The sequence below is a fragment of the Genypterus blacodes genome, unplaced genomic scaffold (genome assembly GCF_046128005.1).
Source record: "Genypterus blacodes isolate CSIRO-AG114 ecotype Tasmania unplaced genomic scaffold, CSIRO-AGI_Gbla_v1 ptg000122l_1, whole genome shotgun sequence".
Taxonomy (NCBI): domain Eukaryota; kingdom Metazoa; phylum Chordata; class Actinopteri; order Ophidiiformes; family Ophidiidae; genus Genypterus; species Genypterus blacodes.
The window spans coordinates 330,001-346,881 of record NW_027466925.1 but is presented as its reverse complement, the minus strand read 5'-3'; the positions used below and the strand labels follow the sequence as shown (position 1 = coordinate 346,881).

General features: G+C 44.3%; 2 protein-coding genes across 2 annotated transcripts in view; one reads left to right on the top strand and one right to left on the bottom strand.

Moving 5' to 3' along the window:
* Positions 1-6,296: 6,296 nt before the first annotated feature.
* On the top strand, positions 6,297-9,175 carry pnp5a (purine nucleoside phosphorylase 5a). The gene is made up of 6 exons (XM_076162444.1): positions 6,297-6,556; positions 7,343-7,512; positions 7,597-7,700; positions 7,791-7,966; positions 8,168-8,358; positions 8,463-9,175. Exons 1-6 carry the CDS (start codon positions 6,534-6,536, stop codon positions 8,672-8,674), a joined length of 876 nt encoding a protein of 291 aa, XP_076018559.1. The 5' UTR covers positions 6,297-6,533; the 3' UTR covers positions 8,675-9,175.
* A 70-nt stretch (positions 9,176-9,245) lies between these two features.
* Positions 9,246-16,881, bottom strand: part of capn1 (calpain 1) — a 16,251-nt gene continuing 8,615 nt past the window's right edge. Inside the window, exons 5-22 of the mRNA XM_076162443.1 lie at positions 16,057-16,190; positions 15,620-15,788; positions 15,004-15,087; positions 14,455-14,540; positions 13,787-13,861; positions 13,472-13,632; positions 12,786-12,946; positions 12,680-12,691; positions 12,390-12,601; positions 12,237-12,276; positions 12,075-12,140; positions 11,918-11,975; positions 11,632-11,696; positions 11,348-11,416; positions 10,951-11,029; positions 10,729-10,845; positions 10,527-10,585; positions 9,246-10,438 (exon numbers count right to left, since the gene is read on the bottom strand). Of these exons, the coding sequence (XP_076018558.1) occupies positions 10,412-10,438; positions 10,527-10,585; positions 10,729-10,845; positions 10,951-11,029; positions 11,348-11,416; positions 11,632-11,696; positions 11,918-11,975; positions 12,075-12,140; positions 12,237-12,276; positions 12,390-12,601; positions 12,680-12,691; positions 12,786-12,946; positions 13,472-13,632; positions 13,787-13,861; positions 14,455-14,540; positions 15,004-15,087; positions 15,620-15,788; positions 16,057-16,190 (1,674 nt within the window). The 3' untranslated portion in view covers positions 9,246-10,411. The remainder of the gene's footprint in view (positions 10,439-10,526; positions 10,586-10,728; positions 10,846-10,950; positions 11,030-11,347; positions 11,417-11,631; positions 11,697-11,917; positions 11,976-12,074; positions 12,141-12,236; positions 12,277-12,389; positions 12,602-12,679; positions 12,692-12,785; positions 12,947-13,471; positions 13,633-13,786; positions 13,862-14,454; positions 14,541-15,003; positions 15,088-15,619; positions 15,789-16,056; positions 16,191-16,881) is intronic.

Below are 16,881 nucleotides of genomic sequence, written 5' to 3'. Positions count from 1 at the left end.
GTTTCCCGGGTGGGGATCAGAAGTTCTTCACCTGAGTGGGATGTTAGGGAGGACAACATATGTCCTGACCTTATGAGAGAGGGAATTAAACTTGATCCACTTCTTCTCTACCAGCTTCAGTCATTTAGTTGGTGAAGCAGATCAATACAGCTTCTCCTTATGATTGGACCGTCAGAGTAGATGGTCTCCCCCATCTGCATACGTGTGCTTCATCCATCAGCAGTGCAGACGTATAACCGTCATATGCATCCTCCAGCTGATGCCACACTGCCTCACATCTGTGATTTTAGAACGGAGTTAGTTTGAGGAAAACTGTGTCACGGGGGTCAGCGGCCTCTGACAGAGAGGATGGGAGGAGGAGGAGGAAGGAGAAGGAGAAGAGGGTTTTTAAACTCCATCTTCCTGTCTCCCACCCCTCTCTTTGTCGATCTGTCTGTTTCGCTCCGGAGAAGTTTTGTTTTCCATCACATGTTGCTCCCCCCTTTCTTCTACTTCTGCTTTCTTTCTGACACACACACACCCACACAACCACACACACCACTTCCGTTCAAGGTTACTCACCTCCCTGCACAGTTCTTCTTCTTTCTGCCACAGAAGAGGAGGACACACACAAACACACAGACGTTAAGTGCCCATAGTGTGTATGTAACAGCTTTTTCTCATTCCATCTTTTTACAATATACATATTTACACAGGTGAGGACGATTAACTGGTTTGTTTCTCATTAGGTCTGCATAGACATAAGACATTTACCCCATCTAGTGGTTATCCTGCAGATAACACTTAACCAGAGGCACCAGCTTAGAAAGTTAATAAATAAAATGTTGTGTACTTCCTAAGCCCGTTTCTGACTGAATTTTCTGATGAATATTAGTTTATATATGTTTATCATATAATTTTAACTGAATCTACAAATATGGAAGTGGAAACAAAGACAGTCCAAGTATTGTAGTGAGCAGAAGCAGCCGCTAGAGTTTGCTGTTGCTCTCTGTTGAGATAATATTTGCTCCTGTTGTCTTTTTATGGCACACTTGGAGTTAGATTGGACTTGACATTGCTCAAACACCATCACTGTACTTTTAACACTGTGAAACTCCAATTGCCACGCCCACTTTATGCAGTGATTGGTCAGGTGTGTGGGTTTTGAGTTCTGTGTCAAGTTGTGTTTGTCACCAGATGTGGATAGATAAGGAAAGCTTGAGCACAAAGCACGTGGTCTCATTGCCGTTCAATTCATGGCCGTCAACACAACACAACAAAGTACGAGGCCAGCAAGGCAACAAAGCAACCATTTGCACAGGGGGTCTGAAGGTGGCAGTGCTCAAAACACGTTGATGTTTAATTTGTACGTTCAATCAAATTCAAATGTTTCAAAAAATTGATATCAGAATCCAAATATGTCAGTTTCAAAGCTAGTTGTCTGAACATGTGTGGCCTTATGAGTCCAAATCCTTTGAACGGGTGACTTGAGAACAAACTCTTTGACAGTACATAATCAGATGAACCAGTGTTGCCAAAGAGCCTGCAGGAGGAAGCACTTATCTCAGACTCAAAGAGACACACATTCACTTACATACACGTACAACTGCAAATTTGTTTCACCTGATGCTCTGTGGCATGGCAGACTGCAAATAGCTGATCTAATTGTTGTCTTTCACGAGATTGAGTCAAGTTCTTACAATGACGACGGTCCAATCTGATCTTTATGCCTCACATGGTCACTTCACAAAGGCCTCATGATTTCAGTTTGCATCATTAATTGTTGTCATCCATTGTCCTTATGTGTGTCTAATGTCCAGCAGGAGAACTGATGAAAATTGACACAACTGTTTGACACTGAACTCTGGTCCTGTGATGGGCTGATAGGTTCCTCCCAGACAGGCCAGCCCATCACACACACACGCATTGGTCCATCAGACTGCCTGAGCCTTGGAACCGCGACCTGACACGATAAGCACAATATCGGTCATCTGTTACCTAACGCTGACCACACAAACTCCCCAAATTGTCCCAGCCTGCCCACGATATCTCTTTGTCATTGCACATTTTTCACTTTGCAACAGCAGAACCGTGTCATATGCATGATTATAAATGTGTTGCTCGTATTTACATTGTGACCAATAATAATATATATCCAAAGGGAACATTTCCATGTATTGCCAGCGTGGTTTCTCAGGGCAAAGAATCTTGCCAGAATCGTGAAATTAGACCAAATGTTTGTACAATGTCAAGGATTTGTTATTGAAAATGTAGCAAAACACACAGGATCTCACGACAGATCAGTCTCGGCTCAGTTGTAGCTGCTCACTAATTTGATACACTCAGATCAATCTTTAACCCTCCTATACTGAAAATAATGTAGTGATACACTCCAATCTTTTAGGTAAAGTTTCCCACATCAAGCGTTAAATGTATCGTAACTGTGGTAATAAGATCAATGATTGGTGTGTGTGTGTGTGTGTGTGTGTGTGTGTGTGTGTGTGTGTGTGTGTGTGTGTGTGTGTGTGTGTGTGTGTGTGTGAGTGTGTGTGTGTGTCCTTGAAGCTACAATCACATGTTTCTTTTTTCACATGTAGCCACAAAGTTCCTGCAGTGAAGAGTGCAAACTGCAAACCTTTACAGCACTGCTGTGCATGACCTGCACTCTCTCACAGTTATACACACAGCAGAGTGTGTGTACTGTAAATAGATTTACGGTAAATACATAAATTAAATACAGCAGAGTGAAATACTCATCTACACGGAAAACAATCTTCCCCAAATATGTAAAAGAACAGTAAGTATGAAAGAAATAAGTAAGAAGAAAGATAAGTGGATGGGAGGAAACACAACAGCACACAGAGCTCGAAAATGAACTCTGGCAGAGATATGTGGCTGTACAATCTTACTTTCAGCTTGAACACTGTGGGAAAACTAACAGTGATCTCATGTGTGAACCAAAGTAGATTCTGAGTGTTTCTAACCCCGCCACTTTTACAGGAGGCCTGGAAAAACAAACATGCTATTGACTCAGGTGTGACGTGCACTGAAATGTGGAAAATCGCGCTGAAGCGTGTGTTTCGGCGTGTGTTTAGACAGGACATTTGCACGTTACGTAAGGCACTTGCACCTCACTACACACGTCTGATCACTTCACCGGGTCAGAGAAGTCGGCGAGATGTCCCTCTCCCTCGCCACAATCCTCACCTCTCCGCGGCGATCCCAAAAATGCTGCCGGAAGAAGTAGGGCATTCGGGGTCTGTCCCGTGGTCTCCTAAACAAGCCTGGAATTTCAACATGTCTATGTTCAACACATTTCAACACGTCTCTAATACGAGACAGTGACTGTCAGCCCGACTGCGAGGGCATTCAGTCTCTAGCGGCCTTTGAGAACTTAGCATCAGTGGGACAGTAAGAAGAATGTGTCAGCCTTGTAACATTGACCGTCACACCCAGATGGTATTTGACACTTACCATAAACACACAAAGAGTTTACATAACGCCTGTTTATTGCCGTAGTGCGATGACCAGCAGCTTGTGTCTACCAGTTAATCGATAGCCATTTCCACACAAACACCCGCACAACATTTGTTTCACAAGGTCAGTGTATAGAGAGGTTTCATGGGTTTGTTGTTGTGAGGTTGGTTCAACATCAGGAGACATGACTTGCAAACAAAACAAGAAAAGGTTACCTGATGGTCCTGATGTTGTGGGTCTTCCTGATGTTGTGGGTCTGTAAAGCCCTTTGAGACGTTTCTTTTTTGTGATATTGGGCTATAATGTATAAATAAACTTGACTTGACTAGCTCTTTTCTAAGACAGGAAACGTCTGATCACTGTCTACATCCAGCTAAACTACATTTCTGCTTTCACCTACTTCACAGCAGAGGTTGGTCAATCATCAAGGCTGTATTGTGAAGTGGCTTCGAAGGGTTAAACGGCATGTCTCTCCTCAGGTCAAGACTACACCGTGTTTCTTTTAGTCATTAGCCGTGGCAGCTTTGTAAATGGCATGAAACACGTTGGATGAAGGGAACAGAAACCGTATCAGGATGTGTGACGGTGTATACCAGCGTGTCTTGGTCTGGTGACATCTCATGCTTGACCAATGTCTGTACTTTGCAAAGAAAGACAGCTTCAGAAAGTAGCTGACTGTGTCTCAAATGACAGACTTACTGTATCTCAGACTGTAACCTGACACATGATAAGAAGTAAGATCCTTATCAAGCTCCTAACTGCTTCTGGATGGTGACTGATTTGTACCATTTGTCCAGATGTATCCAAAGAGCTACTAATATAAAAGTGTGTGAGACGTGTTAAAATATTACTGCATTATAGCATATTATCAAACCACAGTGGAATAATTATACTCGTGCTGTTTTTAATATGACAAACAACATTTAAAATGACACCCTATTGACATTTACATTCAGACGCACATCTTTGTGATTGGAATGCAGTCCAATCTGTCGCATGGTGATCAGAAGCTCCTCGTGATTTGAAGAAGTTCAACTGTAGCCAAGCTGCTCAAAAGTATTGAGCTATACTATAAGCTCCTGAGCAAAAGGAGGACAACAACATTCAAGCTACTTCTGTAATCTGTATTTGTCTCTGCAGTGAATTAGATAACATTTACAGTATGGTTCTTAAAAAGAGCCTGCAGACCTTTGAATCATCTACTTTGGTGGAATTTACATGGGACAAAGGTTGAACTTTCATTCAGAGATTGTTAAACAACAGAAATTATTAACATTTTTGTTCCGTCTGGTCTCTGGGCAAAGAATTTAAAAAAATATATTCAGTCCTGGGTGCACTAAAGCCATGTGACTGATCCTGATCCTTTCCTGCTCTCGTCAGCTTCGCCACATGAAGCAGCGCCTTATTTTAATTGTAATTTTATTAGGCTGTAAAGACAATACAGGTAAACAGGTCGCTGCGGGACATTGTGAACAAGTCAGGTTGTCCCTATGATCTACAGGCTTGTTGGGTAAAACCAGGGGGAGGAGCGAGGGGTCAAGAGGACGGCGAGTCCCTCTGTGTTATCAGAAGAAGTTAACCAGCAGTGACCTTCACCACAGTTTCCATTAAAAAGAACAAGAGACCTGAACTAGATGGAACCCAAACAAAGCAGCGGGTTGACTGGAATGGAAGTGATGACTCAACCCGACTGACGACTGAGAGTGTGTATGTGTCAGTACAAACAACAACCCGAGGTCAAGCAACGTCACAGCATATGTATGTATGTGTTATGGTTCAGGCTGCTGCTGATTCCTCTGGTGTAAAAACTTTGACGAGCCTTTGCCCCTCTCGCCCTGTATTTAGTAGGGTAATAACAAACTAAGTTACATAAACCAAAGCACATGTCAATATGTTGACTTATGTAATGATGACAATTCAACTTCTTCTGTTGTTTGTTTTTGAATATGTCCCATACACACACATTTATTGTATCCTCATAAATCTCTTTAAAAGCCTTTCTTTCATATTTTGAGATCATTCTTGCAATGTAACTGACATTAAAGGTTGAATCATCCCACATGTGACCTGTCACATGTGCTTCGCATTTGGGATTGAACTCTGTTAAGGGGTGTGTATGTGTTTATTTGACCGTGTGTGTCAATGAATGTGTCAATATGCAACAATAACAAACACACAGTGAAGCCACGCTGCAATTTATTTTGCCGCCAATTATCGAAACATATTATTATTAAACGCTGATCACCGATTGCTGCTGAGATAAACAACTGCCCACTTCTGAATCAGAATGTCATGTGAGGGTAGCTGTCACCTGTTCTCTTGTTTTCATCACCTTTATTACCGTAACCTTTTGTAATCTTGGGGACAACACTGTTTGGCAATACCCCGGATGTTTATAAACAAAGTGAGGAGTCACAGACATCACCTTTTCCAGGAGGCCCCCCTAATAATCGATAAGCAATGAAAGTCAGTGACGTCATACGGTTTGCGTTGGGATTCGGCTGCGGTAAATAAGATAATCAGTTGGAATTCAAGATCACGTCATAATAATCGGGTGAAATCGCACAAAAGACTTAATGTGATACAAATTGGAGGATTAATTTACAATCTTTAAATTCTGTCACACACACACACACACACACACACACACACACACACACACACACACACACACAAGCGATAGCCTATATTTCCTTTTTGAGTTGCACATGATATTGAAGGTGTGTCAGACGAGCCAATAGGCTGCAGCGTCCATCTGTGTCACTTTCAAGCGGAGTACGGGTGGGAGGAGGAGGAGGGGGGAATGGGGGGTTTACGGTCTATATTAAAGCCGGAGACTGCGCCCCTTCTTCCGCCAGACGAGAAACTCACAGAAGACTAACGCTGAACTTCGAAACCAGAGGAAAACCAGAACGCTTTTATTTTCATAATTTTATCTTTAAAACGTTTTGATTCCTAACTGTATAATAACAGAGCAATTCGAGCAAGTTCTACTTTTTTCAGCGCTGGAATTTGTTTTTGTTCGTAAATAGTTTTTTTTTACTGTTACATTTGTAGCGTATTTTCGATCTCCGGCAATGTATCCAGAGGCAAACAAAGGGTGAGTACATATGTAACAGCTTTGAACAGTGTGATTTTCTCTCTCTCTCTGTCTCTCCCTCTCTCTCTGTCCACGCTGTGGGACATGAACACGTGGTCCAGTGCTTGCCAGGCGTCCAAATATAGGCGCACTTGCTTCTTTGAAGTTCAAGTGGAAAAACTACCACGGTATTCTCCTGAAACTGAACGACGTTGACTTAAATTCTGTGACTCAGAGGGAATGCTAACCTGTGTTTACCGTGGGCTACTTTCATTTCCTCCAAAAAAATGTTTTTATAAATGTGGGCTTTACATCGACTTCACTGTCTTAAAACTGTTGAAAGTGCGCCTATAGGTTATTACTGACACTACTGGAGCCAGGTGGTGATCTGGATTGAGTGGATAAAATAGAATAAATCGGAATTGAACTGATGACATAAGTTGTGCTCTGTGTGAAACCGCTGTGACTCAATATGGAATTACTATGCGCGTGTCCCATCAAAAGTCATATCCTTATTAGCAGCTGGTCTTACATTTGGCCCGCTACCCAGAAAATCTCCTATTCTGTAATCTGATTCATCAAATCACATCATTTTACTTAATCAATTAGGAGTTTCCGTCTACTAAACGACAAGAATGCAAAAGTCACTTTTCAATATTCCAGACATGGTGAACTGTGAGTGGACTATATGAAACTCGCTTTTGTTAAATTAAGAATAACAGATTAGTTCTTGCATCGATCCTTGTCGGCTTTGATAACACAGATCGCAGTCATCCTGACCTTTGTTTTCCTTTCCTTCCCATCCAGCTACACCTACGATGACTGCAAGGCCACGGCTGATTGGCTGCTGGCCCAGACAGACGTCCGACCCACTGTGGGTATAGTCTGCGGCTCGGGCCTGGGGGGGCTGGCGGACTTGCTGAAGGACCAAGTCGCCTTCAACTACAAGGACATCCCCAATTTCCCACAAAGCACTGGTGAGTTTAACTTATCATCCTGTTGTAAGAGAGACAATTATTGATTACTTGGTGTGCTAACCTGTGCTACCGATTGGTTAACAGTGCACGGTCATGCTGGACGTCTGGTGTTTGGCACATTGAAGGGGCGGCCTTGTGTGTGTATGCAGGGGCGCTTCCACCTGTATGAGGGCTACTCTATACAGAAGGTGAGTCCATCCATCATGCAGTCTCTGTTTGTGCTGCTTTCTACCACAGTCGACTGAAAGGTTATCTAACGTATGACCTTGTGTCTTCAGATTACACTGCCGATGCGCATCTTCAAACTGATTGGCGTGGAGATAGTGATCCTCACCAACGCAGCCGGAGGTCTCAATCAGGACTTTAAAGTGGGAGATGTCATGATCATCAAGGACCACATTAACATGCCTGGCTTTGCTGGCAACAATCCACTCGCTGGACCAAATGATGAGAGGTAGGTCATGTGTGTGTGTGTGTGTGTGTGTGTGTGTGTGTGTGTGTGTGTGTGTGTGTGTGTGTGTGTGTGTGTGTGTGTGTGTGTGTGTGTGTGTGTGTGTGTGTGTGTGTGTGTGTGTGTGTGTGTGTGTGTGTGTGTGTGTGTGTGTGTGTCCTTTTTTTAACCTTACACTCCTCCCTGTGTCTCCTCCTCTGGCAGGTTTGGTGTTCGCTTCCCCTGCATGTCTGACGCTTACGACAGGGAGCTGCAACAGCTGGCAATGGACGTGGGACAAGAACTGGGCTACAGCAACTTCCTCAGAGAGGGCGTGTACTGCGTGTTGGGCGGACCCTCGTTCGAGACCATCGCTGAGTGCCGCATGTTGCAAAAACTCGGTGCTGACGCTGTCGGTAAGTCGTTTTGTGGACTTGACAGTGATTTATTTGCCAACAACGCAGAGCTTTAACAGAATTCGTAGGTAATTAAAACACCCGCCGCTTCTCTCCTTCGCCAGGCATGAGCACGGCCCCTGAGGTGATCGTTGCACGCCACTGCGGCATGCGCGTCTTCGCCCTGTCGTTGATCACCAACCAGGCGGTGACTGACTACGACAGTGAGGAGAAGGCCAATCACGAGGAAGTTCTTCAGATAGGCAAGCTGAGGGCGGAGCAGCTGGAGCGACTGGTCTCCGTCATGGTGACCAGAATTGAGCACAATTACTCCTAAAAGACAGTCACCATCTAACCATCTTTTCTTGAGAGAAGACTTCAAGCTATAACGAGGGTTTGTTAGTCGACAGTCCTGCAGAAGAATCTTAATTCGAGAAACCATCGAGTCAAACTAATTCCAAGATCAAACGACCGAAATGAAAAGTTCTCAACCTTGTTTTTGAAAACTTCATTTTTGGCTCTTTGCTATTTCGCCTTTTCTGTCTTCTTTTTCATCTTTGAGATCAGCAAATGTGTACATTCCTTCAGCTAGCGGCTCCCAAGAAAAGAAAAAAGCCGTCCATGAGGTCTTCTGTCCCATTAAATGGGCTCGTTTTTTGTTTTTAACTTAATATTTAATCAGCTTGTATAAATGTCTGCAATTTAACTTTGAATCTGCTGTAAAGATCTTAATGTTATGACGTCGTTGAAATGTGTACATAAGTGGACAAAAAGGTGTTGTACTGTGCTAATTTTTTTTTAAATATAAATGTTACTAAAGTTACTATTTATTACCAAACATGAGTCCAGTGTGTTGTGTTGAGTGTGGATGCGAGTCATTTCCTGCAGTATTTCAACACAAACTTGAGTGAATTCTCAGACCTCCCCGTGCTTTATTTTGTGTTTAAAAAGTGTGATGTTATACAGAGAAGCATAATAGCAAAGGAATATTGTCTGATGGATTTGATCCAAAAGCACCACAGAAAGTTAATATTGTAAACATGAGGCTTCACCTGACAAAACAGATGAGATAAGCAAGATACAGATTAATGTGTTTGGCAAAATTTAACGCCACAAAAATACATGATTTTAAAAACAACTTGCAAAATAAAGATTTACCGGCGATAGCGGGAGACTGTTAACATCTTGAATCTTCAAAATAGAATAGTAAAATAGTTCATAGCAGGCTGACATTTCACACCGCATGCGTACAAAGTATCTGTAAAACCCTCTTGCATAATTGTTTACCTTCACCAAATATATCGACATGTTCTTGTTCCCTTTGACAGGCACACTTAAACAAGGCTGCTATGTCCCTTTATAAACTCTGGCATCCAGTCAGTACCATGTGGGAAACATTTTTTTTAGCAAAATACTGGATAAAATGTGCCATGCATAAGGATAAAACAGAGACATTCTCTAAGATATGATACTTGACATGTGACACTCCAGCCTCTCTGTAAACAGTCAGGCTCTGTCATGATGCTCACATGGGCTCTTTGTGATGAGGCGGAAGCAGAGTTTGGCACGAGATGTAAAAGAAAACAATTTATTTCGAGGGGATACGGTACACATTCCAATGTACTGCATCTGAATGAAGAAGAGCCGACTGAGAAAGTGAGGATTTTAGGAGCTACTTTTTGAGTTCATGTTTGTTTGTTTGTTTATGTTGTGCGAATGCAAAAGTTCTGATGGAAGACTTTCCAGTGTCTGTTGGCTAGGGATGACTTGGCTCCGATGTGCCCACTATATTGACTTTAGGTACATGCGAAGAACACAGGCAAGTGTATGTGACTTGTGTACTTTGCATGCACGATGCAGCGTAAAACCGAAGCCCAAAGTATCTCAGTGCTACTACAAAGCAAAATACAGGCAAATGCTTTGACAAGAGTTCCCAAAAGTGGCACTGCACATGTACATTTACAGTCTTTGAAGCATCTGGAGGAGAGGAAGAACTGGAGAAAAGGCACTTGTGAATGGGCATATACTGGACCTGGAAACCGTAGTGGTAGAGTTAGAGGACGTCTACCCAGTCTCAGGTAAACATGGTCAGAGTGATCCACTAGACAACAGAGAGAGGACAAACATAGATGAAAAACCATAAAACGTTGAGATATACAAACACAGTATATGGATTTGTGTTGCCTTACCTGGCTAAAGTTGAAGGTTACCACATTGTCACCATCTGTGTCCATGGACTTGAACACAGCTGAAGAGCAAGAGACAAAGACAAGCTGTCACTTGACCATCCCGGGAATAGACCCAGAATAGTGCAATAGATCGATAGCAATAAACTGTGTAGAGTTCTTGTTGATAAGAAACGAAGCAAAAGTGTGTAGTAATGGTACGCACAGAACATGGCCTCAAGTCTGACCAGGCAGGTGACAAAGTTATCAAAGTCAAGTGCCATGTCTGCCTCAGTGTAGCGCAGGATGATCAGCTGGAAGAGTTGGTTGTTCAGTTTGAATCCTAGCAGAGAGACGAGACACCCCAATCAAAACCTTTCACAAAACAACCAAGAATGTCCCCCTGACCCCCCAAAACAAGAGTATTGGTTGAATCCGCGTGACGTACCCGCAGATTCAAGGGCCATCCTCATCTCGTAGGAGCTCATGGTGCCCGATTTGTCAACGTCGTACGTCCTGAAGAGAGTCTAGAACGGCGGCAGAAAAAGGTGGAGACGAGGGAAACGGAAAACATGGAACACTCACGTTATGCAAATAGGAAAACATAGATATTAAAAGTGTTGCAGTGTCCGGGGTAGAACAGAAATACTTTGTTTGCACGCAATTAGAGCACTTAATCATATTTTCCCGTTTTTTTATCAAAGCTTATCCTAACCGTAAGCAGAGAGCAGAGGGGCAGATGTCAGAACAAACACTAGTCTGGCACAAGCCCCATGAAGCAGAGGGTCATTGGTCTGTGGGTCCAATTCCCCGTCTGACCTCCAGATATCTGCGTTTAATCTTACCAGGTATCGTTTGATCTTTTCCCAGAGGACATGGAACTCCGCCAGGCCAAGTTTACCGCTGCCGTCTTTCTGGTGTCGGGAACATTAAGGGACATTTAACGGTTTCTTATCCTTAGTTCGAAAAAAAAAAGCAAACATGGGGCTCGCATTTGGATTTGCAAGAATATTAAAGATCCCAAATGCAGCCATGATATAGAACCATGTTTGCCTCCACAAGTTAATTATGTACGAATAACAAAATAAAAGTTAAGAGGACTTTTATCCCTATTTCATATCAAGGATACGTCCATGAGGTTTATCATACTGCGACAAGCCTCTTTGCTGAAGCCGTCGGTCTTTAGGTCTTTATCTGTTTTCGAGACAGAGAGAAAGAGAGAGAGAGAGAAAGAGTGAGAGAGAGAGAGAGAGAGAGAGAGAGAGAAATAGAGTGAGAGAGAGAGAGAGAGAAATAGAGTGAGAGAGAGAGAGAGAGAGAGAGAGAGATTGACGTAAATCAAAAATATTCCTAAAACACACAGCAGAGTTTGTAATTTGACTGCACAGATGAAGGTCACGTTCATCATCACTAACGTTTGCTGATGATCCTGTTCAGTATAGTTTGGAGTTCCGTGATGCTGATCTCCATGTCCTGTCGTCACAAACAGAGACAAATAATATTAATCAGAAGTAGAAATAAAATCTACGACTGTATCCCATGATCCATTTCACCAGGCTACAGCAGGCTTACCGGCCCCGCCAGCTGTCTGAAGAGACTCTTGAAGGCGTCGTCGATCTGGCTGGGGTCTATTGGTTTCTGAAACACACCCAGGAATGCATGTGTGATTTTGTTTTCTATACATGATGAGTGGTTGTGTGTTACATGCCAAGCTATTGCGTTTCATCCTCTCACCTCTTCTGGAAGTATAGCTGCAACTTGGTCATCGAGCTCCCTGGAAACAGAAAGAAAGAGCTCAGATTATGACGTCGCTGTCTTTATTATTGCTCCTTCTAAATGTCTTTGTGTCGGCTCGTTCTCTGGCTCACGCCGCCTTTATCCACTCACTCGGAGTTGGCGGGCTTCTCTGAGAACACCCTGAGGACAAAGTCGGCCTCCTTGTGGGGTTCGAAGGTGGAGGGGACGATGATGTACTCCCCTGCCGGCAGCTGAAACCGCGAGCTGACCTCTCGCAGGTTGATGAAGAGCTCTGAGCGGGCGCGAGAGCCGTGGGTCAGGAAGAAGTCTCGCTTCAGGTGCACCCCCGACCTGCCTACAAACTGAGACGCGACACAAGTTTTTGCACCTGTGATAAAATGTGAGAAGAGCAAAAGACGGGCGGTTGAAGCTCATCTCACCTCATCTGGAACCTGTAAAGAACACAGGGAGAGATGAAATTACAAGAATGAAGGTGGAAATTCTGACGTTTCAACAAGGTGGGGGTCATTCTCGGGTGCTGCTGACCTCATAGATGGCAAAGCCGATGGTCTCCATGTCTTTGCCCTCCCGCTTCTTCTTCCTGCGGTCCTTCTGCATGAGGGCGACCAGGAAGCTGCACTCTGATAGGCCGGGAGCATCTGGGTGCTTCAGAGCGATTTTGAACTGGGGATTGAGCCAAAAGGTAGCTGGGAACAGAAGGTCAGATTGCTCCTGTTATGTCATCCCTGATGACGTTCCATTCGTTATTCAGTAATCTGGATCATCAATACCATCCACGCAATTACAAACTGTATGAGTCAGATGGTAAATGTTGATTTTCGTTGCAATAAACAGAGAATGATATTGCCCCGGTAACAGCAGAGGGTAAACCATGATCAAAACAACAGATTCCACTATGACTGTGTGTGGTGCTGATAAACCATCTGACATTGATTCAGTGCTTATTGTTGTAGTTAATGGGAGTCACTGGGTCACATTCTTTCAATCTTCACCCGAAAACTTCCTTGTTCCCGCCACACTTCCAACTGAAATGGATTTTTGGCCACATTTTTCCAAAAGTAGGAGAACCTGGGGTGAAACAATGATCTTTGATACGTTGTTACGTCCATTCCTCTCTCCTTTAATCCATCCTTCCAGATTTGGATCATTCCTCTACATCAAATTCTCTCATTCCTCCCTCTATTCGCCCATCCTCCTCCCTTCCTTCATACCTGCATTATTCCTGCAGCCCCCGGCGGTGCTGCCCGTCCTCCACTCGCCCTGATAGAGTGACGAGCTCCATTTCTTCAGCTGGCTGTTCTGCAGGGCGTCCGCCGTCAGGTTACAGATCTCCAGGCGGGTGAACTCACGCAAGAAATCACTGAACGACATCCTGTGAAAGAAGAGCGGAAAGCCTGATGTTGTTTTTATTGTTGATGTGTAACCTAGGCACCTTTGCAAATGAGGGGTTTGATGAAATAAAGGCGTCTATCTGTCGAATCTCAGTCAGTGATGTCAGCTTTCAGACGCACACCAACTGCACTCACCAAAATTCACCGTCCTCACTGCGGTTCTGTAGCCGGCCTCTGACGGAGCGGTCCACACTGTCCCACTCTCTGGAGCTGTGGCAGGAAGTTGGGAGTGTACAATGGTCAGGTAGAGTAAATAGTAAGAGAGATTCATTGCTTTAAAGGTATTATCAACACAGAACTCTTTGGGAATTGTGCCTTCGCAGTTGCACATTGTCGGCAATGACGGTTCAAAAGGAAGCGTTTCATTCCCTGTGAAGCTCAAACAGCCTGTGATGCAACAGTGCCTCTGGGAAAACAGGCTGGAATTTTGACTTCCCTAAACCCATATACAGTACAGTGTAATCCCACCCCATTCCCGGATCTGTGACTGCAGAGGAAAGGAATTCCACTCCAGCCACGTGGATGAGGGAACCATTTAGGACTTGATGGGTCACTTACAACTCTTGTATGCGGATTGACCAACTGCTCAGATTTGATTATGAGGCTTCATCAGTTCAGCTGGCTGTTTTGTATCTCGGCCATATTGGAAGTGGATGTTATTGATTGTCTGACACTAATATAGTGGTCAAATCCTATAAATGATCGGCCTGTCTCATTCACAGATCAGACATGGGGAGGCCTCTAGGTCAGTCCACCTTCATTTCATTAGATTTTTTAGAGGTTTTACACGTTTGTGACCTTACTTGTCGCTCCAGGCTCCGGTCCACTCTATCTCCCCCCAGGGGTTCCTGATGCGGACCAGCTTGGTCGGATTGCCTCGGTACACCACCTGAGAGGCAAACAAGCACAACATGAGCCCAACCAAAGACTGCTGACAATGTTATGAAATCTCCAGCTCTGATGAAGATGATATTAATGATCCGTTCTTATGTAACAAAGGCAATGGAGGTCAAAGATTGCAGGATTAGAGATACGGCGCAGCTCAGTGGGCAAAACAAGAAACAAACACTGGCACAGGAGCCAAATGAATCATCACATATGTCGCATCATGGGTACAGTTTGTACGACGGAGCAGAATGGAGACCCCTTCAGGTCAGCCAGTCACTGAGTGTATGTGAGGACCTGATTGTGAAAGTGTGTACAGACCAGGTGTGTCACCACTATCATACGTTTCGCCACAGTGAACCTGTTATTTTGGGTTTCATACTCTCTCTTTACCCATGATGCATCTGATTCTTGTTCTCTCAGTTGCCCCTTGCACTTGCACCCACTCGCACCCAATCACCGCTCACCTCCTCCACCCCGGTCACGGAGTAAGCGTGTCCTTTCACCAGCTTCTTGAATGTGACGGCCTCCATGTCCCGTGTGTTGGAGATCTGAGGGTGACAGAGAGGACGCCGTGCAATGAGTGAAAACGGACGTCACACAGATGACGCGCCACGTGTCACGTGTCACAGGGTGAGCGACATGAGGCCGCATGTGATCGCAGCTCAAATGAATGAAGGGAGAAATCCATTAGAGAGGTGACTGTCACTAATTCAAACACTAAGACACGCACACACACATGAAATAAATAAAACGTGTAAATTAAACTGCTAATTGAAAAAACTCTTTGCATTTCAGAAACTCTATGAATCTAATAGTGCATAATTAGATTTGGTAAATGACTTCAATTTGTCACGGATTAACTTTGTCTATCAACCAATCAATTGATCATTACATGAGGTTGAGTGAGTGTAAGTAGTTATATACTGTAAGAAGCACTTAGACTGTGCTGATGGAAATTAAGACGATGAACTGTTTTCATTTTGTATACATCCGATAGTAAAGCCGTGTGTTCCCTATTAGGAGCATATTATCAGTGTTACTCCTGATTATAACCGGGGGGGGGGGGGGGGGATTACTGACGTCTATGGAGCAGCCCAGCAGTGATCCTCTCTCTGTGGCCCTGCTGATGATGCTGTAGAGGTCACGGGGGGCTTTGTCCAGGTCAAACATCTCCGTCACGCCACCCGTGAAGTCCTCGAAGCCCTCGGACGTGCTGCCGCCTGACAGAGCCTCGTAGCAGCCGCACAACCTGCGACAGAATGAGAGTTAACACCTCAGATGGCTTCAGGTTGCAGGTGGGGAATAATTCGGTGTATGCGCAGGATCCCAAAATACCTTAAGGGTTCAAGACAACAGTTTGGGGATTTGACCCCGCAATCTTGGCCTCAAGCATGACTTTTATCACACTAAAGGATTGTTTTGTTATTTATTTGATCTTTTTTGTTCTGGCTGGACTGGTTTCAAGTCTACGGATCAAAACAGTTCTCAGATCACGACTGCAGGCCCGTCCGTCTTACTTGGCGTAGGCCTTTTCCAGCAGTGCGCTCCAAAACTCGGTCCCCTCCACCGAGTGGACAAACAGCAGCTTCTTGTCCTTCACAGGCAGGCGATCGTCAATGACCACATCCATCCACTCGCCGAACTGCCAGAACTGCAGGGCGGAGAGGAGGCGAGAAGGTAATAGAAGCAGAATATTAGATATTAGATGGACAGAAAAATATTCCCAGCATTTTGTGTGTCTGTTAAAGGACGTCAATGCAATGTTTGTTTCAATGTTTGCTGTCTGTCATGATCAAACACAGTCACATCCTCCCTGCAGTGTCCTCTGTTGTTTCAAGCAAATCATTACTTTGCAAGCCAAAGCGGGTTGGAGTGGCCCCGCCCACATTCACCTTAACTGCACAAACAGCCTCCTGAGAAGTGGAATTACATATGAGACCATGCCAGAGCTCAGCAGATCTGTGCACAGGCTAGACCTGTGTGTCTAATGGCCAGCAGGGGGCAGAAAAGGACAACAAAGCCTATGAATGGCTGTGTACAAGACACAAGTAGTTGGAAAGGAGGGACTGCAGGGGGCAATAAAATATGTCTTAAGCTTGCTGACGCCACATTTTGGGATGCAGCACTTACACGGTGAAATACGGTAAATCAGTGTGTGAGAGCGGGCAAACACACACACATCCTAGTGCAGTAATGTGGGTTTATGAGGGAAATGTATCTTTGTCAAAGTGATCAGATTAGAAGGGAGAAGAGGAGGAGGAGGAAGGAGGAAAGGGCGGACGTTGTAGGATTGTCACTTGGCAAATGAAAGGCACCAGCTGGAGTATGAGGATGTTTGTGTG